Source organism: Zonotrichia leucophrys, unplaced genomic scaffold, assembly GCF_028769735.1.
Source record: "Zonotrichia leucophrys gambelii isolate GWCS_2022_RI unplaced genomic scaffold, RI_Zleu_2.0 Scaffold_118_139670, whole genome shotgun sequence".
NCBI classification, from domain to species: Eukaryota; Metazoa; Chordata; class Aves; order Passeriformes; family Passerellidae; genus Zonotrichia; species Zonotrichia leucophrys.
In genome coordinates, this window is record NW_026992323.1 from 20,310 (window position 1) to 42,323 (window position 22,014).

Here is a 22,014-nt window from a genome sequence, read left to right on the forward strand (position 1 = left end):
GCTGCGGAGCCGCGGCCGCGCCGGGAGGGCCCCGGGGAGGCCTCGGGAGCCCCGGAGCGGGCCCGGGGAGAACCGGAACGGGCCCGGAGCCCCGAACCGACCACCGGAGCTACCGCTGAGGCCTGAACCGGCCCCGGAGCCGCCTCCCGGATCCCGCCAGAAGCCCTGAAGTCGGTGTCGAACCGATCCCCGGAGCCCCGAGCCGGCCCCGCAGCCTCAGCCCGGTCCCTGAGCCTCAGTGCCGCCGCCGCCTCTCCGAGTCCCGCTCGCTGCCGGTTCCCGGCTCCCGTTCCCCCATCCCGGTTCCCTCCCTGAGCCCCGAACCGGGCGCTCCTCCCCGTCCCAGCTCCGTCCGGGTCCCCGTTAGCGACTTCACCCCATCCCGGTCTCCGTTCCCCATCCCGGCTCTCAGAGCCCCGTCCCGCTTCCCCTTCCGAGCCGCTTCCCGTTCCCCATCCCGGTCCCCTTCCCCTCTCTGAGCTCCCGTTCCCGGCCGATTCCCCGTCGTTCCCGGTTAGTCCCTTTACCCCCCTTATCCCGTTACCCCGTTATCCCGTTACCCCGTTATCCCGGTTATCCCCGTTACCCCCAATATCCTGGTTACCCCCGTTACCCCATTACCCCCGTTATCCTGGTATTTCCGTTATCCCCATTACCCCCGTTATTCCCGTTACCCCATTATCCCAATTACCCTGGTACTCCCGGTTACCCCCGTTATCCCGTTACTCCTGTAATCCCCGTTACCCCGTTATCCCGGTCACTCCCATTATCCCCGCTACCCCGTTACTCCCGTTACCTGTTATCCCGGTCACCCCGGTCACCCCCGTTATCCCGGTTACCCCCGTTATCCCATTGCCCCGGTTATCCCGTTAGACCGGTTACCCCATTATCCCAATTACCCTGGTACTCCCGGTTACCCCCGTTATCCCGTTACTCCTATAATCCCGGTTATCCCCGGTGTTCCCGGTGTTCCCGGTGTGCCGGTGCCATGCACCCCGCGGGGCCGTTGGCGCTCTCGCTGGGCTCGCTGGGGCTGCTGCGGCTCCTCGGGGCCCCGTGGGGCTGGAGCGCGGCGGCGGCGCTGGGGCTGGGCCTGGGCACCGGGGGATGGCGGCTGCTCCGGATCCTGGTGAAAACGGCACCGAGAGACCTCTTGTGAGTCACCGGGAGGGGTTCGGGGACACCGGGGGGACGGGGCTGGGCCTGGGCACCGGGGGATGGCGGCTGCTCCGGATCCTCGTGAAAACCGCACCGAGAGACCTCTTGTGAGTCACCGGGGACACCGGGAGGGGCTTGGGGACACCGGGGACACCGGGGGGACGGGGCTGGGGACACCGGGGGGTGGCGGCTGCTCCGGATCCTCGTGAAAACGGCACCGAGAGACCTCTTGTGAGTCACCGGGGGGGTTCGGGGACACCGGGAAGGGCTTGGGGACACCGGGGGGACGGGGCTGGGGACACCGGGGGGTGGCGGCTGCCCTGGATCCTCATGAAAACGGCACCGAGAGATCTCTTGTGAGTCACCGGGGACACCGGGAAGGGCTTGGGGACACCGGGGACACCGGGGATACCGGGCGGCGTTCGGGACATCGAGGACAGTGAGGGGACACCGGGCAGGACCCCCCCGGTGACCCCGCTTTGAGCCGCGCTGACCCCTCTGTCCCCAAGGCCGGCACTGACCCCGCTGACCCCAAAGCCTGAACTTCCCTCACCCTCCTAAAATACCTCAATCCCAAATTCTGACCCCAAACCCCAAACTCTGACCCCAAACCCCAAACTCTGCCCTTCCTGACCCTCCTGAACCCCCTGACCCCAAAGCCCCAATCCCAAACCCCCTGACCCCAAACCCTGAACTCTGACCATCAGAAACCCACTGACCCCAAAGGCCCTGACCCTAAACCTTGAACTCTGGCCCTCCTGAACCCCCTGACCCCAAACCCCAAACTCTGCCCTTCCTGACCCTCCTGAACCCCCTGACCCCAAATTCCCTGACCCCAAGGCCCCGACCTCAAACCTCTGACCATCCTAAACCCCCTGACCCCAAAGCCCCTGGTCCCAAACCCCAAATTCTGACCCTCCTGAACCCCCTGACCCCAAACCCTGAACTCTGACCCTCCTGAACCCCCTGACCCCAAACCCCAAATTCTGACCCCAAACCCTGAACTTCTCTGACCTTCCTGACCCTCCTGACCCCGAAGCCCCAATCCCAAAGCCCCTGACCCCAAACCCCAAACTGTGACCATTCTAAACCTCCTGACTCCAAACCCCCTGACCCCAAACCCCAAATTCTGACCCTGAACCCCAAACTCTGACCATGCTAAACCCCCCTGACCCCAAAACCTTAAATCTGACCTTCCAAAACCCCCTGACCCCAAAGCCCCTGGCCCCAAACCCTGAACTCTGACCCTCCTGAACCCCCTGACACCAAAACCCCCAAAACTGACCCTGACCCCAAACCCCTGACCTTGACCCCAAACCTGACCCCAAACCCCTGACCTTGGCTCCAAATCTGACCCCAAACCCCCAAAACTGACCCTGACCCCAAACTCCCAAATCTGATCCCAAATCTGACCCCAAAATCCCAAATCTGACCCCAAATCTGATCCCAAAACCCCCAAAACTGACCCTGACCCCAAACCTGACCATAAATCCCCTAAACCTGACCCCAAACCCCTGACCTTGACCCCAAATCTGACCCCAAAATCCCAAATCTGACCCCAAACCCCCAAAACTGACCTTGACTCCAAACCTGATCCCAAACCCCAAACACTGACACCAAATCTGACCCCAAAACCCCAAAACTGACCCTGACCCCAAACCCCTGACTCTGACCCCAAAACTGACCTAAAAACCCCAAAACTGACCCCAAGTCTGACCCCAAACCCCCAAACCTGACCCCAAAACTCCAAACCTGACCCCAAAACCCCCACCTTGACTCCAAATCTGACCCCAAACCCCCAAAACTGACCCTGACCCCAAACCCCTGACTCTGACCCCAAAACTGACCTAAAAACCCCAAACCTGACCCTAAAACCCCAAACCTGACCCCAAACTGCAAACCAGACCCCAAAACTCCAATTCTGACCCCAAATCCCCAACCTTGACTGCAATCCTGACCCCAAACCCCCAAAACTGACTCTGATCCCAAACCTGACCCAAAAACCCCAAACCTGACCCCAAATCTCCAATTCTGAACCCAAAACCCCAAAACTGACCCTAAAAACCCAAAACTGACCCCAAAACTCCAAACCTGACCCCAAATCCCCGACCTTGATCCCAAACCTGACCAAAAAAAACCCCAAAACTGACCCTGACCCCAAATCCCCAACCTTGACCCCAAACCTGACCCCAAAATTCCAATTCTGACCCCAAATCCCCGACCTTGACTCCAATCCTGACCCCAAACCCCCAAATCTGACCCTGACCCCAAACCCCTGACCTTGACCCCAAAACTGACCCAAAACCCCCAAACCTGACCCCAAACCCCCAAAACTGACCCCAAACCTGACCCCAAACCCCCAAACCTGACCCCAAACCTGACCCCAAAACCCCAAACCTGACCCCAAACCTGACCCCAAACTCCAATTCTGACCCCAAATTCCTGACTTTGACCCCAAACCTGCCCCTGCCCATTCCATGGATTTTACCCCCCCCCCCAAAAATCAGGAATTTCCCTTTTTTTCCTCCAAATTTCCAAGGATCTGGGGCTTCCTAAAATCAGGAATTTCCCTTTTCCCCCCAAATTTAGGGTTTCTTCAGCAGGAATTGGGATTCCCTCTAAAAATCCCCTTAAAATTGGGATTTGCCCCAAAAATCCCCCCAAAAAAATCCCCCAAATCTCACAGATTTCATCCCAAAAAAACCCCAAATTTTCCCTTTTCTCCCCCTGGGAACCCCAAAAAACCCCAAATCTCAGAACAAAACTCCTTTTATTTTATTTTTTTTTGGATCCCTCAAAGGCTCCTCTGTTCCCTCTGCCAAAAAATTTCAGCTCCAAATTCCCCGGGAGCCCTAAAAAAAAAGGAATTTGGGATTTTTCCAACTTTTCTGGCCTCGACAATTCCCTGATTTTCCGGGTGGGAAGAAAGAAAAGGAAAAGGGAAAATTCCCAATTCCGGCCTTTTTTTGGGGTCCTGATTAAAATTTGAGGGGAAAAACTCGGAGGGAAAATTTAGGGGGGTGAGGTTTTGTTAAAAACAGCAAAAAAAAAGTGGGAAATCGAGAAAAAAGACAAAAAAAAAATGGAAAATGTAAGAAAGTGGCCAAAATAATCATGGAAAACACCCCAAAATAATGGAAAGTGTAAAAACTCCCAAAAATATGGAAAAATGGGGAAAACTCCTCAAAACAATTAAGGAAAATGTGGAAAAATACCCAAATTATCATGGAAAAAATGCCCAAAAATCCCAGAAAAAAAATGAAATTCTCCCCAAAAAATCATGGAAAATGGGGAAAATTTCCCCAAAAATGAGTTTATAATGGGAAAAAGGCTTGGAGAGCTTAAAAATGGGGGAAAATAGAGGAAAACCATGAAAAAATAATGGAAAATGTGGGAAATCCCCCCCCAAAATAATGGAAAATTTGGGAAAATTTATTAAAAAAAAATTCCTGGAAAATTCCCTCAAAATAATGGAAAACATTGAAACCCCCCCAAAATCAGGGAAAATGTGGAAAAGTGGCCAAAATAATCGTGGAAAACCTGGAAAAATCCTCCAAAATAATGGAAAGTGTAAAAACTCCCAAAAATATGGAAAAATGGGGAAAACTCCTCAAAACAATTCAGGAAAATGTGGAAAAAATACCCAAATTATCATGGAAAAACTGCCCAAAAATCCCAGAAAAAAATGAAATTCTCCCCCAAAAAATCATGGAAAATGGGGAAAATTTCCCAAAAATGAGTTTAGAATGGGAAAAAGGCTTGGAGAGCTTAAAAATGGAGAAAAGTAGAGAAAAAACCACAAAATAATAATGAAAAATGTGGGAAATCCCCCCCAAAATAATGGAAAATTTAAAAAAAAAAAAAATCCTGGAAAATGTGGAAAATTCCCTCAAAATAATGGAAAACATTGAACCCCCCCAAAATCAGGGAAAATGTAAGAAAGTGGCCAAAATAATAATGGAAAACCCCCAAAATAATGGAAAGTGTAAAAACCTCCCAAAAAATATGGAAAAATGGGGAAAACTCCTCAAAACAATTAAGGAAAATGTGGAAAAAATACCCAAATTATCATGGAAAAATGCCCAAAAATCCCAGAAAAAAAATGAAATTCTCCCCAAAAAATCATGGAAAATGGGGAAAATTTCCCCAAAATGAGTTTATAATGGGGAAAAGCCTTGGAGAGTTTAAAAATGGAGAAAAGTAGAGAAAAAACCCACAAAAAATAATGGAAAATGTGGGAAATCCCCCCCAAAAATAATGGAAAATTTTGGAAAATTAAAAAAAAAAAAATCCTGGAAAATGTGGGAAATTCCCTCAAAATAATGGAAAACATTGAACCCCCCCAAAATCAGGGAAAATGTGGAAAAGTGGCCAAAATAATCATGGAAAACCTGGAAAAATCCCCCAAAATAATGGAAAGTGTAAAAACCTCCCAAAAATAAGGAAAAATGGGGAAAACTCCTCAAAACAATTCAGGAAAATGTGGAAAAAATACCCAAATTATCATGGAAAAAATGCCCAAAAATCCCAGAAAAAATTTAAATTCTCCCCAAAAAAATAATGGAAAATGGGGAAAATTTCCCCCAAAATGAGTTTATAATGGGAAAAAGGCTTGGAGAGCTTAAAAATGGGGGAAAATAGAGAAAAACAAACATGAAAAAATAATGGAAAATGTGAAAAATCCCCCCCAAAAAAATAATGGAAAATTTGGGAAAAATTTAGTTCCAGCCCAGTTTAACTGGAATTAATGAAATAATTTTAATTCCAGCCCAGTTTAATTTGAATTAATTCAATATTTTACTTCCAGCCCAGTTTAATTTGAATTAATTCAATATTTTACTTCCAGCCCAGTTTGATTTGAATTAATTCAATATTTAAATTTCAGCCCAGTTTGATTTGAATTAATTCAAAGATTTTAATTCCAGCCCAGTTTAATTTGAATTAATTCAATATTTAAATTTCAGCCCAGTTTGATTTGAATTAATTCAAAAATTTTAATTCCAGCCCAGTTTAATTTGAATTAATTCAATATTTTACTTCCAGCCCAGTTTAATTTAAATTAATGAAATAATTTTAATTCCAGCCCAGTTTAACTTGAATGAATTCAATAATTTACTTTCAGCCCAGTTTAATCTAAATTAATGAAATAATTTTAATTCCAGCCCAGTTTGATTTGAATTAATTAAATATTTAAATTTCAGCTCAGTTAATTTGAATTAATTCAAAATTTCAATTCCAGCCCAGTTTAATTTGAATTAATTCAATATTTTACTTCCAGCCCAGTTTAATTTAAATTAATTCAATAATTTTAATTCCAGCCCAGTTTAATTTAAATTAATGAAATAATTTTAATTCCAGCCCAGTTTAACTTGAATTAATTCAATATTTTAATTCCAGCCCAGTTTGATTTGAATTAATTCAATATTTAAATTTCAGCCCAGTTTAATTTGAATTAATTCAATATTTTAATTCCAGCCCAGTTTGATTTGGATTAATTCAATATTTTAATTCCAGCCCAGTTTAATTTGAATTAATTCAATGATTTTAATTCCAGCCCAGTTTAATTTGAATTAATTCAATTATTTTAATTCCAGCCCAGTTTAATTTGAATTAATTCAATATTTTAATTCCAGCCCAGTTTAATTTAAATTAATTAAATAATTTTAATTCCAGCCCAGTTTAATTTGAATGAATTCAATATTTTACTTCCAGCCCAGTTTAATTTGAATTAATTCAATATTTTAATTCCAGCCCAGTTTGATTTGAATTAATTCAATATTTAAATTTCAGCCCAGTTTGATTTGAATTAATGAAATAATTTTAATTCCAGCCCAGTTTAATTTGAATTAATTCAATATTTAAATTTCAGCCCAGTTTAATTTGAATTAATTCAATGATTTTAATTCCAGCCCAGTTTAATTTAAATTAATGAAATAATTTTAATTCCAGCCCAGTTTAATTTGAATTAATTCAATGATTTTAATTCCAGCCCAGTTTAATTTAAATTAATGAAATAATTTTAATTCCAGCCCAGTTTAATTTGAATTAATTCAATATTTTAATTCCAGCCCAGTTTAATTTGGATTAATTCAATATTTAAATTTCAGCCCAGTTTGATTTGAATTAATGAAATAATTTTAATTCCAGCCCAGTTTAATTTGAATTAATTCAATGATTTTAATTCCAGCCCAGTTTAATTTGAATTAATTCAATATTTAAATTCCAGCCCAGTTTGATTTGAATTAATTCAATATTTTAATTCCAGCCCAGTTTAATTTGAATTAATTCAATATTTAAATTTCAGCCCAGTTTGATTTGAATTAATTCAATATTTTACTTCCAGCCCAGTTTAATTTAAATTAATGAAATAATTTTAATTCCAGCCCAGTTTGATTTGAATTAATTCAATATTTAAATTCCAGCCCAGTTTAATTTGAATTAATTCAAAATTTCAATTCCAGCCCAGTTTCATTTCCTTCCCCTTTAATTTAATTTTAGCCCGGTTTAATTTTAGCCCGGGGTCACCTTGAGCCGGGGGTTGAATTTAACTCCAGAGTTAAAATTAAATTCTCCCTGGTCTAATCACAACTTTCATCCCGACTAATTCCAATTTTGCTTGAGTTGAATTCCCAATTTCCCCCCAAAATTCCCATGAAATTCCCAGAAATTTGCCCAAAATTCCCAATTTCTCCCCCCAAAATTCCCATGAAATTCCCAGAAATTTCCCCAAAATTCCCATTTTTTCCCCATTTTCCAGCAGGCTCTGGGTGCTGCTCTGTCACCGGCTCCGCTCCACAAATCCTGAAAAATCCCAAATTTCAGTGCAAGACCCCCGAAATTCCAATAAAATCCCCAAATTTCACTCCAGACCCCTCAAATTTCAGCCTAAAATTCCCAGAATTTCTCTCCAAAATTAGTGGAATTTTACTCCAAACCCCTCAAATTTCAGCCCAAAATTCCCAGAATTTCTCTCCAAAATCCCTGGAATTTCACTCCAGAAGCTCCAAATTTCAGCCTAAAATTCCCAGAATTACTCTACAAAATCTTTGGAATTTCACCCCAAAATCAATGGAATTTCAGTCCAAAACCCCCAAATTTCTCACCAAAATTCCCTTTTTTCCCCCATTTTTCAATGGACTTTGGGTTCTTCTCCGTGTCCGGCACCGTCTCCAGTTCAACCCCAATTTCTGCCCAAAATCCCCATAAAACCCCCAAATTTCACCCCAAAACCCCCAAACATCCCTCTAAAATTCCCAAAATTTCACCAAAATTCCCATTTTTTCCCCATTTTTCCCAGTAGCCTTTGGGTCCTGCTCCATGTGCAGTTCCAGCTGTCCCGGCACCGCCGCTGTTCCAGGGCCCTGAATCCCCGTAAAAACCCCAAATTTCACCCCAAAACCCCCAAATTTCACCCCTAAACCCCCAAATATCCCTCTAAAATTCCCGAAATTTTACCAAAATTCCCATTTTTCCCCCATTTTTTCCCAGTAGCCTTTACGTCCTTCTCCGTGTGCGGTTCCAGCCAGTGCCGCTCGGTGCCGGGGCTGTTCCAGGGCCCTGAATGCCCATAAAAACCAGAAATTTCACTATAAAACCCCCAGAATCTCACCAAAATTCCCATTTTTTTCCAGCAGCCTGTACGTCCTTCTCCGTGTGCGGTTCCAGCTGTCCCGGCACCGCCGCTGTTCCAGGGCCCTGAATGCCCATAAAAACCCCAAATTTCACCCCAAAACCCCCAAATATCCCTCTAAAATTCCCGAAATTTCACCAAAATTCCCATTTTTTCCCCATTTTTTTCCAGTGGACTTTGGGTTCTTCTCCGTGTCCAGCACCGTCTCCGCCGGCTCCAGTTCAACCCCAATTTCTGCCAAAAATCCCCATAAAATCTCTGTAAAACCCCCAAATATCCCTCTAAAATTCCCGAAATTTCACCAAAATTCCCATTTTTCCCCCATTTTTTCCCAGTGGCCTTTGGGTCCTTCTCCGTGTGCGGCTCCATCTGTCCTGGCACTGTCGCCGGTGCCGGGGCTGTTCCAGGACCCTGAATCCCCCTAAAACCCCCAAATATCCCTCTAAAATTCCCGAAATTTCACCAAAATTCCCATTTTTTCCAGCGGCCTGTACGTGCTGCTGCGTGTGCGGCTCCAGCTGTCCCGGCACCGCCGCCGTGCCGGGGCTGTTCCAGGGCCCCGAATGCCCATAAAACCCCCAAATATCCCTCCAAAATCCCCGAAATTTCACCAAAATTCCCATTTTCCCCCCATTTTTTCCAGCGGTCTGTACGTCCTGCTCCGTGTGCGGTTCCAGCTGTCCCGGCACCGCCGCTGTTCCAGGGCCCTGAATCCCCATAAAAACCCCAAAATTTCACCCCAAAACCCCCAAATTTCACCCCAAAACCCCCAAATATCCCTCTAAAATTCCCGAAATTTCACCAAAATTCCCATTTTTTCCAGCGGCCTGTACGTCCTGCTGCGTGTGCGGCTCCAGCTGTCCCGGCACCGCCGCCGGTGCCGCTCGGTGCCCGCGCTGTTCGCGGCCGTGGCGCGGCGCGCTCCGGCCAAGGCGGCGCTGGTGGACGCGGCGTCGGGCGCGGTCTGGACGTTCTCGCACCTGGACCGGGTGTCCAACGCGCTGGCTCACCTGTGCCGGGACCGCGGGCTCGGTGCCGGCGCTGTGGTCGCCGTGTTCATGGAGTCCCGGCCCGAGTTCGTGGCGCTCTGGCTCGGCCTGGCCAAGGCGGGCGCGGAGGCGGCGCTGCTGAGCTCGCACCTGCGCAGGGAGGGGCTGGTGCACGGCATCACCTGCGCAGGTGCTCGGGCAATCGTGTTTGGGACTGAGCTGGGAGAAGGTGAGAGATGCTGGGCACAGGTGGGCAGGGAGGGGCTCAGGGTGGGCACAGGTGAGGTGGGGAAGGGGCTCAGGTGAGCAGGGAAGAGGTTTAGGAGGGGCTCAGGCGGGCACAGGTGAGGTGGGGAAGGGGCTTAAGTGGGCACAGGTGGGCTCAGGTGGGCACAGGTGGGCACAGGTGAGGTGGGGAAGGGGCTCAGGTGGGCAGGGAGGGGCTCAGATGGGCACAGGTGGACTCAGGTGGGTTCAGGTGGGTACGGAGGGGCTCAGGTGGGTTCAGGTGGGCTCACAGGTGAGGGAAGGGCTCAGCTGGCACCTGCGCAGGGAGGGGCTGCTGCACGGCATCACCTGTGCAGGTGCTCGGGCAATCGTGTTCAGCACTGAGCTGGGAGCAGGTGAGAGATGGTCAGGTGGGGAAGGGGCACAGGTGGGCACAGGTGAGGTGGGGAAGGGGCACAGGTGAGGTGGGGAAGGACTCAGGTTGGCTCAGGTGAACTCAGGAAGGGGATCAGGTGGGCACAGGTGAGCAGAGAGAGGGGCTCAGGTGGGCACAGGTGAGCTGGGGAAGGGGCTCAGGTGGGCACAGGTGGGCACAGGTGGGCACAGGTGAGGTGGGGAAGGGGCACAGGTGGGCACAGGTGAGCAGGGAGGGGCACAGGTGAGGTGGGAAAGGGGATCAGGTGAGCACAGGGAGGGGCTCAGATTTGCTTAGATGAGCAGGGAGAGGCTCAGGTGAAATGGGGAAGGGGCTCAGGTGGGCTCAGGTGGGCTCAGGTGGGCACGGAGGGGCTCAGGTGGGCACAGGTGGGCTCAGTTGGGCTCACAGGTGAGGGAAGGGCTCAGCTCGCACCTGCGCAGGGAGGGGCTGGTGCACGGAATCACCTGCGCGGGGGCCAAAGCCGTCGTGTTCGGCACTGAGCTGGGAGCAGGTGAGAGATGCTGGGCTCAGGTGGGCACAGGTGAGGTGGGGAAGGGGCTCAGGTGGGCAGGGACGGGCACAGAGGGGCTCAGGTGGATTCAGGTGAGCAGGGAGGGGCTCAGGTGAACTCAGGAAGGGGCTCAGGTGGGCAGGGATGGGCACAGAGGGGCTCAGGTGGGCTCAGGTGAGCAGGGATTGGCATTTTTAAGCAATTCCATCCCATTTTCCAGGCAATTCCCCCCATTTAAAAACCAATTTTTTTTTTTTTTTCACGATAAATCCAATTTTTCCAGCACAATTTTTCCCCATTTTTAATGAATTTTCTCCCGTTTTTTTGCAGCTCTCTCCGAGGTGAGCTCTGCCCTGGGCCCCAGGCTGCAGAAATTCTCCTGGGGCCCCCCGGATTTGGGGCCCATCCCAGAGGGGTCCCAGGCCCTGGAGCCCCTCCTGGAGGGAGCCCCCAAAACGCCCCTGGAGGACGGGCCCGGCAAGGGCATGGACGGTACCAAATTCCCACCATTTCCCCCATTTTCCCCTCATTTTTCCCAATTTCCCCTGATTTTCCCACATTTTCCCCAATTTTTCCCAATTTCCCCTGATTTCCCCTGATTTTCCCCCATTTTCCCCTAATTTTTCCCAATTTCCCCTGATTTTCCCCCATTTTCCCCAATTTTTCCCAATTTCCCCTGATTTTCTCCCATTTTCACCAATTTTTCCCAATTTTTCCTGATTTTCCCCCATTTTCCCCAATTTTTCCCAATTTCCCCTGATTTTCCCCCATTTTTCCCCATTTTTCCCCAATTTCCCCTGATTTTCTCCCATTTTCCCACAATCTTCCCTGGATTTTTCCATAATTTTCCCCGATTTTTCACTGATTTCTCCCTGATTTTCCACAATTTCCCCCTAATATTTCCCTTGATTTTCCCTGATTTTTTTCCAATTTTTCCCCTGAATTTCCCCTGATTTTTCCCAGATTTTCCCTAATTTTCCCCCATTTTTCCCAAATTTTCCCCCATTTTTCCCAATTTCCCCTGATTTTCTCCCATTTTCCCACAATCTTCCCTTGATTTTCCACAATTTCCCCCAATTTCCCCCTAATATTTCCCTTGATTTTCCCTGATTTTTTTTCCAATTTTCCCCTGATTTCCCCTGAATTTCCCCTGATTTTTTCCCAGATTTTCCCTAATTTTCCCTTAATTTCCACAATTTCCCCCATTTTTCCCCAATTTCCCCAATTTCATCCCCGTTTTTCCCGATTTCCCCTGATTTTGCCCCATTTTCCCGTCCCAGACCGTCTGTTCTACATCTACACCTCGGGCACCACCGGCCTGCCCAAGGCGGCCATTGTGGTGCACAGCAGGTGAGGGCGGGGCCGGGGGCGTGGCTATGGGCGTGGCCACCAGTGGGTGTGGTCAGCAATGGGTGTGGCTGTAGATGGGTGTGTCCATGGGTGTGGCCATTGGTGGGTGTGGTCACAGTGTGGTCAGTGATGGGCGTGGTCAGTGATGGGTGAGCTCATTGATGGGCGTGGTCAGGAATGGGCGTGGTAATTGGTGGGTGTGGTCGAGGGTGGGTGTGACCATGGGCGTGGCCATCGGTGGGTGTGGTCATGGCGTGGACAATTATGGGTGTGGTCAGTGATGAGTGTGGTCATTGGTGGGTGTGGTCATTGGTGGGTGTGGTCATTGGTGGGTGTGGCCTGTGACTGGTGTGGTCATTGGTGGGTGTGGTCATTGGTGGGTGTGGTCATTGGTGGGTGTGGCTTGTGACTGGTGTGGTCATTGGTGGGTGTGGCTTGTGGCTGGTGTGGTCATTGGTGGGTGTGGTCAATGGTGGGTGTGATCAGTAGTGGGTGTGGCCTGTGATTGGTGTGGTCATTGGTGGGTGTGGCTTGTGACTGGTGTGGTCAATGGTGGGTGTGGTCAATGGTGGGTGTGGTTGTGGATGTGGTTGGGAATGGGGTGGTCATGGGTGTGGTCATTGATGGGTGTGGCCATGGGCGTGTCCATCACCTGCCCAGCTGTGCCCAGCTGTGCCCCTCCCCCCCCAGGTATTTCCGCATCGCCGCCTTTGGTTATTTCGCCTTCCGGATGCGCCCCGATGACGTCATCTACACCTGCCTGCCGCTCTACCACTCTGCAGGTGCTGCTTCCTCATCCTCATCCTCATCCTCATCCTCATCCTCATCCTCATCCTCATCCTCGTTCTCCTCTTCCTCTTTTCCCCCCTCTTCTTCTTCCTCCTTTTCCTCCTTCTCCTCTTCTTCCTCTTTTTCTTCCTCTTCTTCTCTTGCTCCTCCTCTTCCTCCTCCTCCCCTTCCTCCTCCCCTTCCTCTTCCTTCTCCTCCTCCTTTTCCTCCTCTTCCTCTATCTCTTCTTCATCTTCCTCCTTCTCTTGCTTCTCTTCCTCTCCCTCTCCCCCTCCTCTTCCTCCTCTTCCTCTTCCTCCTCTTCCTCCTCTTCCTCTTCCTCCTTTCCCATTTCCATTTCTTGTTTATTTTCTCCATTTCCTTTCCCTCTTCCTGTCTCCTCCTCCTCCTTCCCCCTTCTTCCACCCCAAATCCATCCCAAATTTATCTCGAATTGATCCCAAATGTATCCCAATTTCATCCCAAATTTACCCCGAATTGATCGCAGTTTTATCCCAAATTTATCCCAATTTGTTCTGGAATGTTTCAGGGAACATCCTGGGGGTTGGGCAGTGCCATCCCAAACACCCCAAATATCCAAAATTTACCTCAAATGTGTCCCAAATTTATCTCAAATCCACCCCAAATTTATCTCAAATCCACCCCAAATTTATCTCAAATTCACCCCAGTATATCTGGAATTTGCCATGAATTTACCCCAATATATCTGGAATTTATCCCAATTTTATCCCAAATTTACCCCAATTTTATCCCAAATTTACCCCAATTTTATCCTAAATTTACCCCAAATCTATCTGGAATTTATCCCAATTTTATCCCAAATTTTCCCAATGTTCCAGGGAACATCATTGGTGTTGGGCAGTGCCTGATGCACCCCAAACACCCCAAAAAACCCAAATTGACCCCGAATTTTCCGGAATGTTCCAGGGAACATCATTGGTGTGGGGCAGTGCCTCCTGCACGGCCTCACCGTCGTCATCCGCAGGAAATTCTCGGCCTCCAGATTTTGGGACGATTGTGTCAAATATCGCTGCACGGTGAGCCCCAAAATCCAGGCTTTTCCCCTTTTTTCCCCCTTTTTTTCCCATTTTCCCCTTTCTCTACATTTCCCCTATTTTTTCCACATTTTTTCCATTTTTCCCCCATATTTTCTTCATTTTTCCCCGTTTTTTCCTCATTTTTTCCACATTTTTTCTCTCATTTTTCCCTCATTTTTTCAATTTTTCTCTCATTTTCCCCTCAATTTCCACTCATTTTTTTCCACATTTTTTCCATTTTTTCCCCATATTTTCTTCATTTCTCCCCGTTTTTTCCTCATTTTTTCCACATTTTTTCTCTCATTTTTCCCTCTTTTTTTCTTCATTTTTTTCAATTTTTCTCTCATTTTCCCCTCATTTTCCACCCTTTTTTTTCCACATTTCCCCCAATTTTTTTCCATTTTTTCTTCATTTCCTCCCGTTTTTCCTGCATTTTTTCCACATTTTTCTCTCATTTCTCCTTCATTTTCCCCCATTTTTTCTCATTTTCCCTGCATTTCCCCCCATTTTTCTCAATTTTTTCTTCATTTTCCACCATTTATCTCTATTTTTTCCATTTTTCCTCTCATTTTCCCCCATTTTCCCCATTTTTTCTCTTATTTTTCCTTAATTTTTCCCTCATTTTTCCTTCATTTTCCCCACATTTTCCCACATTTTTTCTCTCGTTTCTCCCCACATTTTCCCCCCATTTTCTCTCATTTTTTCCTTTATTTTCCATTTTTCATTCATTTTCCCCCATTTTCCCTCATTTTCTCAATATGTTTCTTCATTTTCCCCCATTTTCCACATTTTTCCATTTTCCCTTCATTTTCCCTGTTTTCCCTCATTTTTCCTCTTATTTTTCCTTCATTTTTCCCATTTTTTTTCTCATTTTACCCCATTTTCCACCCATTTTCCCCTCATTTTTTTTCTCCACTTTTTCAATTTTTCCTATCATTTTTCCAACATTTTTTATTTCATTTCCCCCATTTTTCCACATTTTTTTCTCATTTTTCTCCACTTTTTCCTAATTTTTCCTTCATTTTCGCCCCATTTTCTCAATTTTGTCTCCATTTTTTCTCTCATTTCTCTCCCATTTTTTTTCAATTATCCCCATTTTTTTCTCATTTCTCCCCCATTTCCCCCCATTTTTTTCTCCTTTTTCTTTCCATTTTTTCCCTATTTTTTTCCTTCATTTTTTCCCATTTTCTCCCTTTTTTTTGGGCATTTTTCCCCTAAATCCCTGATTTTTCCCCCATTTTTTGCCCAGCTGGTGCAGCACATCAGGGAGCTGTGCTGCTCAGCCTGGCCATGACACGAATCCCATTTTTTTCACCCCCAAATCCCATTTTTTCAGGGATTTTTTTGCCCCAAAATCCTATTTTTTCACCCCAAAACCCCATTTTTTCACCCAAAATCCCAATTTTTTTACATTTTTCCCCATTTTCCTGTGCAGGTGGTGCAGTACATTGGGGAGCTGTGCCAGTACCTGCTGGCTCCTGCCTGGCCGTCACACAAAATCCCATTTTTCACCCCAAAACCCCAATTTTTTTTGGATTTTTTGCCGAAAACTCCATTTTTTTCACCCAAAACCCCAAATTTTTCACTTTTCTCCCCAATTTCTCCCCCAGGTGGTGCAGTACATTGGGGAGCTGTGCCGGTACCTGCTGGCCCAGCCCGTGACTGACTCTAAATCCCAATTTTTGATCCCAAAATCGCAATTTTTAGTGATTTTTTGCCCCAAAACCCCATTTTTTCACCCAAAATCCCAATTTTTTTACATTTTCCCCCATTTCCCCATGCAGGTGGTGCAGTAAATTGGGGAGCTGTGCCAGTACCTGCTGGCCCAGCCCATGACTGACTCCAAACCCCATTTTTGATCCCAAAATCCCAATTTTTAGTGATTTTTTGCCCCAAAATCCCATTTTTTCACCCAAAATCCCAATTTTTTTACTTTTCTCCCCATTTTCCCTGTAGGTGGTGCAGTCCATCGGGGAGCTGTGCCGGTACCTGCTGGCCCAGCCCGTGACTGACTCCACATCCCATTTTTTCATGGATTTTTTTCTGAAAATCCCATTTTTTTTTTCATTTTTTCCCAAAATCCTGTATTTTCCCCCCATTTCCCCCGCAGGTGGTGCAGTCCATCGGGGAGCTGTGCCGGTACCTGCTGGCCCAGCCTGGCCATGACATGAACCCCATTTTTTTGGCATTTTTTTTGCCCAAAATCCCATTTTTTTCACCTTAAATCCCAATTTTTTTACTTTTCTCCCCATTTTCCCTGTAGGTGGTGCAGTCCATCGGGGAGCTGTGCCGGTACCTGCTGGCCCAGCCTGTGACTGACTCTAAATCCCATTTTTTGATCCCAAAATCCCAATTTTTGACCCCAAAATCCCATTTTGGGAGGGATTTTTTGCAGAAAATCCCTTTTTTTTGCATTTTTTACCAAAATCCCCAATTTTCTCCCCATTTCCCCCCCAGGTGGTGCAGTCCATCGGGGAGCTGTGCCGGTACCTGCTGGCCCAGCCCGTGACTGACTCCAAACCCCATTTTTTCATTCCAAAATCCCATTTTTTCACCCCAAAACCCCTTTTTTTTTTCATTTTTTCCCAAAATCCTGTATTTCCCGTGTAGGTGTGCAGTCCATCGGGGAGCTGTGCCGGTACCTGCTGGCCCAGCCTGGCCATGACATGAACCCCATTTTTTGGCCATTTTTTTGCCCAAAATCCCATTTTTTCACCCCAAATTCCATTTTTTCACCCCAAAACCCCAATTTTTTTGCATTTTTTACCAAAATCCTGTATTTCCCCCCCAGGTGGTGCAGTACATGGGGGAGCTGTGCCGGTACCTGCTGGCCCAGCCCGTCACTGACTCCAAACCCCATTTTTTATCAATTTTTTGCCCCAAAATTCCATTTTTTCACCTTAAATCCCAATTTTTTTACTTTTCTCCCCATTTCCCCCGCAGGTGGTGCAGTACATCGGGGAGCTGTGCCGGTACCTGCTGGCCCAGCCGCGCTCCCCGGCCGAGCGCCGGCACCGGGTGCGTTTGGCCGTCGGGAACGGGCTCCGGGCGCCGCTCTGGGATCCGTTCCGGGAGCGCTTCGGCATCGCCCACATCGGGGAGTTCTACGGGGCCACCGAGTGCAACTGCAGCGTGGCCAACCTCGATGGGAAGGTGGGGAAAATTTAGGGGAAAAATGGGGAAAAATGGGCAAAAAATCTGGGAAAAATTGGGGAAAAATGGGCAAAAAGTCTGGGAAAAACTGGGGAGAAATTGGGGAAAATATGGGGAAGTAATCAAGGAAAAATGGGAGTTCTACGGGGCCACCGAGTGCAACTGCAGCGTGGCCAACCTCGATGGGAAGGTGGGGAAAAATTGGGGGAAAAATGGGGAAAAATGGGCAAAAAATCTGGGAAAAATGGGCAAAAAATCTGGGAAAAATTGGGGAAAATATGGGGGAGTAATTGAGGAAAAATGGGAGTTCTACGGGGCCACCGAGTGCAACTGCAGCGTGGCCAACCTCGATGGGAAGGTGGGGAAAATTGGGGGGAAAATGGGGAAAAATGGGCAAAAAATCTGGGAAAAATTGGGGAAAATATGGGGGAGTAATTGAGGAAAAACAGGGAAAAAATGAGAATAAAATGGGATAAAAATGGGAGTTCTACGGGGCCACCGAGTGCAACTGCAGCGTGGCCAACCTCGATGGGAAGGTGGGGGAAATTGGGGAAAAATGGGGAAAAATCTGGGAAAAATTGGGGAAAAATTGGGGAAAATATGGGGGAGTAATTCAGGAAAAATCCCTTAAAAATGGGAGTTCTATGGGGCCACTGAGTGCAACTGCAGCGTGGCCAACCTCGACGGCAAGGTCAGAGAAAATACCCAAAATATCCCCAAAATTCCCCAAAACATCCCAAAAGAATCCCCCCAAAATCGGGGAAAATATGGGGGAGTAATTGAGGAAAATTGGATAAAAATGGGAGTTCTATGGGGCCACCGAGTGCAACTGCAGCGTGGCCAACCTCGACGGGAAGGTGGGGAAATTGGGGGAAAATGGGGAAAAAATCTGGGAGAAATTGGGGAAAATATGGGGGAGTAATTGAGGAAAAACAGGGAAAAAATGATAATAAAATGGGATAAAAATGGGAGTTCTACGGGGCCACCGAGTGCAACTGCAGCGTGGCCAACCTCGACGGGAAGGTCAGAGAAAATACCCAAAATATCCTCAAAAAATCCCCAAAACATCCCAAAAGAATCCCCCCAAAATCGGGGAAAATATGGGGGAGTAATTGAGGAAAAATGGGATAAAAATGGGAGTTCTACGGGGCCACCGAGTGCAACTGCAGCGTGGCCAACCTCGACGGGAAGGTGGGGAAAAATGGGGAAAATGGGGAAAAAATCTGGGAAAAATTGGGGAAAATATGGGGGAAAAATCTGGGAAAAATTGGGGAAAAATCGGGGAAAATATTGGGAGTAATTGAGGAAAAATCCCTTTAAAAATGGGAGTTCTACGGGGCCACCGAGTGCAACTGCAGCGTGGCCAACCTCGATGGGAAGGTGGGGAAAAACTGGGGAAAAATGGGCAAAAAATCTGGAAAAAATCTCAAAACAATCAGGGAAAATATGGGGGAGTAATTGAGGAAAAACAGGGAAAAAACAGGAAAATAATCCTTTTAAAAATGGGAGTTCTACGGGGCCACCGAGTGCAACTGCAGCGTGGCCAACCTCGACGGGAAGGTGGGGAAAAATGGGGAAAAATGGGCAAAAAATCTGGGAAAAATTGGGGAAAAATTGGGGAAAATATGGGGGAGCAATTGAGGAAAAACGGGGAAAACACGGGAAAAATGGGAGTTCTATGGGGCCACCGAGTGCAACTGCAGCGTGGCCAACCTCAATGGGAAGGTGGGGAAAATTGGGGGAAAAATGTGCAAAAAATCTGGGAAAAATCTCAAAAAAATCGGGGAAAATATGGGGGAGTAATCGAGGAAAAACGGGGAAAACACGGGAAAAAATGGGAGTTCTATGGGGCCACCGAGTGCAACTGCAGCGTGGCCAACCTCGACGGGAAGGTGGGGAAATTGGGGAAAAATGGGCAAAAAATCTGGGAAAAACTGGGGAGAAATTGGGGAAAATATGGGGGAGCAATTGAGGAAAAATGAGATAAAAATGGGAGTTCTACGGGGCCACCGAGTGCAACTGCAGCGTGGCCAACCTCAACGGGAAGGTGGGGAAAATTGGGGGAAAAATGGGGAAAAAATCTGGGAAAAATTGGGGAAAATATGGGGGAAAAATCTGGGAGAAATTGGGGAAAAATCGGGGAAAATATTGGGGAGTAATTGAGGAAAAATCCCTTTAAAAATGGGAGTTCTACGGGGCCACCGAGTGCAACTGCAGCGTGGCCAACCTCGATGGGAAGGTGGGGAAATTGGGGAAAAGTGGGGAAAAATGGGCAAAAAATCTGGGAAAAATTGGGGAAAAATCGGGGAAAATATGGGGGAGTAATTGAGGAAAAATGGGATAAAAATGGGAGTTCTACGGGGCCACCGAGTGCAACTGCAGCGTGGCCAACCTCGATGGGAAGGGTGGGGAAAAATTGGGGAAAAATGGGGAAAATGGGCAAAAAATCTGGGAAAAATTGTGGAAAATATGGGGGAAAAATCTGGGAGAAATCGGGGAAAATATGGGGGAGTAATTGAGGAAAAACAGGGAAAAAACAGGAAAATAATCCTTTTAAAAATGGGAGTTCTACGGGGCCACCGAGTGCAACTGCAGCGTGGCCAACCTCGATGGGAAGGTGGGAAAGATTGGGGCAAAAATGGGCAAAAAATCTGGGAAAAATTGGGGAGAAATTTTTGAACAATTTTTCCCCCCCAGGTGGGCGCCTGTGGGTTCAACAGCCGCCTCCTGCCCAACGTTTACCCCATTTTATTCCCTAATTCCCCCATTTCTCACCCAATTTTCTCAATTTTTTTTAAATTTCCATTTTTTTTCACAGTTCCCTCATTTCTCACCTGATTTTCCCCATTTTTGTGCAGCTTTTTCCCCATTTCTCAGCCATTTCTCAGCCATTTTTGGGCCGGTTTTCCCATTTTTTTTCCCTAATTCCCCCATTCCTCTCCAGATTGTCTCAATTTTTTTTAGTTTCCAATTTTTTAATAAATTTCCCCCATTTTTTCCCCATTTCTCACCTGATTTTCCCCATTTTTGTGCAGCTTTTTCCCCATTTCTCAGCCATTTTTCCCCATTTTTTTACCTAATTCCCCCATTTCTCGCCCGATTTTCTCAATTTTTTTTTTCATTTCCCAATTTATTTTTCATTTCCCATGTTTTTAATAAATTTCCCCCATTTTTCCCCTGATTTTCCCCTTTTTTGGGCAGCTTTTTTCCCATTTCTCAACTGATTTTCTCCATTTTTTTTTTAAATTTCCCATTTTTTTCATAATTCCCTCATTTCTCACCTGATTTTCCCCATTTTTGTGCAGCTTTTTCCCCCATTTCTCAGCCATTTTTCAGCCGTTTTTCCCCCTAATTCCCCCATTTCTCAACCGATTTTCTCCATTTTTTTTTTAAATTTCCCATTTTTTAATAAATTTCCCCCATTTTTCCCCATTTCTTTTCTAATTCCCCCATTTCTCACCTGATTTTCCCCATTTTTGAGCAGCTTTTTCCCCATTTTTCCACCATTTTTCCACCATTTTTCCCCATTTTCCCCCTAATTCCCCCATTTCTCAACCGATTTTCTCCATTTTTTTTTTAAATTTCCCATTTTTTAATAAATTTCCCCCATTTCCCCCCCAGGTGGGCGCCTGTGGGTTCAACAGCCGCCTCCTGCCCAACGTTTACCCGGTGCGGCTGCTCCGCGTCCGGCCGGACTCGCTGGAGCTGCTCCGCGATTCCCGCGGCCTCGGCATCCCCTGCGCCCCAGGTGGGCCCCAAAATCCAACATTAACCCAAAATCCCATTTTTAGCCCCAAAAAATTGGGCATTCCCCAGGGTTTGGGGTCCCAAATGGGATTTTCCACCTGGGATTGGGGGGAGGAGTTCGGGAATCCCAAAGTGCTCGGGGTCATTTTGAGTTGATCCCATAAAATTTGGGGTCATTTTGAGCTGATCCCAAAAAATTTGAGGCAGTTTTCTGCCATTTCCATAAATTTTGGGGCTATTTTGAGTTGATCCCGTAAAATTTGTGGTCATTTTGAGCTGATCCCTAAAAATTTGGCATTGTCTTGAGTAGATCCCATAAATTTTGGAGTCATTTTGAGTTGATCCCAAAAATTAACCCAAAAATCCCATTTTTATCCCCAAAAAATTGGACATTTCCAAAGGTTTGGGGTCCCAAATGGGATTTTCCACCTGGATTTGGGGGGAGGAGTTCGGGAATCCCAAAAATTTGAGGCCATGTTGAGTCGATCCCGTAAAATTTGGGGTCATTTTGAGAAGATCCCTAAAAAATTTGGCATTATTTTGAGCTGATCCCTAAAAATTTGGAGTCATTTTGAGTTGATCCCTAAAAATTTGGGGTAATTTTGAGCTGATCCCGTAAAATTTGGGGTCATTTTGAGCTGATCCCAAAAATTTGGGGTCATTTTGAGTTGATCCCAAAATTGAACCCAAAATCCCATTTTTAGCCCCAACAACAATGGGCGTTCCCAAGGGTTTGGGGTCCCAAATGGGATTTTCCACCCGGGTTTGGGGAGAGAAGTTGGGGAATTGGGGTTGTCCCAGTTTGGGGTTGGGTTGCGTTGTTGCCAAAAAATTTGGGGTCATTTTGAGTTGATCCCAAAAATTAACCCAAAAATCCCATTTTTAGCCCCGAAATAATTGGGCATTCCCTGGAGTTTGGGGTCCCAAATGGGATTTTCCATCCGGGTTTGGAGGGAGGAGTTGGAGAGTCCCAAAGGGCTCGGGGTTGGTGCCGTAAATTTTGG

General features: G+C 46.8%; 1 protein-coding gene across 2 annotated transcripts in view; it reads left to right on the forward strand.

Moving 5' to 3' along the window:
* The window catches only part of SLC27A1 (solute carrier family 27 member 1), a 32,956-nt gene continuing 10,942 nt past the window's right edge, over nucleotides 1-22,014 (forward strand). Inside the window, exons 1-8 of one of the 2 annotated variants that reach the window (XM_064737858.1) lie at nucleotides 1-1,155; nucleotides 9,612-10,006; nucleotides 11,265-11,426; nucleotides 12,215-12,284; nucleotides 12,975-13,066; nucleotides 14,001-14,110; nucleotides 17,054-17,263; nucleotides 20,885-21,011. In XM_064737858.1, coding sequence (XP_064593928.1) covers nucleotides 989-1,155; nucleotides 9,612-10,006; nucleotides 11,265-11,426; nucleotides 12,215-12,284; nucleotides 12,975-13,066; nucleotides 14,001-14,110; nucleotides 17,054-17,263; nucleotides 20,885-21,011 — 1,333 coding nt within the window. In that variant the 5' untranslated portion in view covers nucleotides 1-988. The remainder of the gene's footprint in view (nucleotides 1,156-9,611; nucleotides 10,007-11,264; nucleotides 11,427-12,214; nucleotides 12,285-12,974; nucleotides 13,067-14,000; nucleotides 14,111-17,053; nucleotides 17,264-20,884; nucleotides 21,012-22,014) is intronic. The other variant, XM_064737857.1, reaches the window with a different exon arrangement.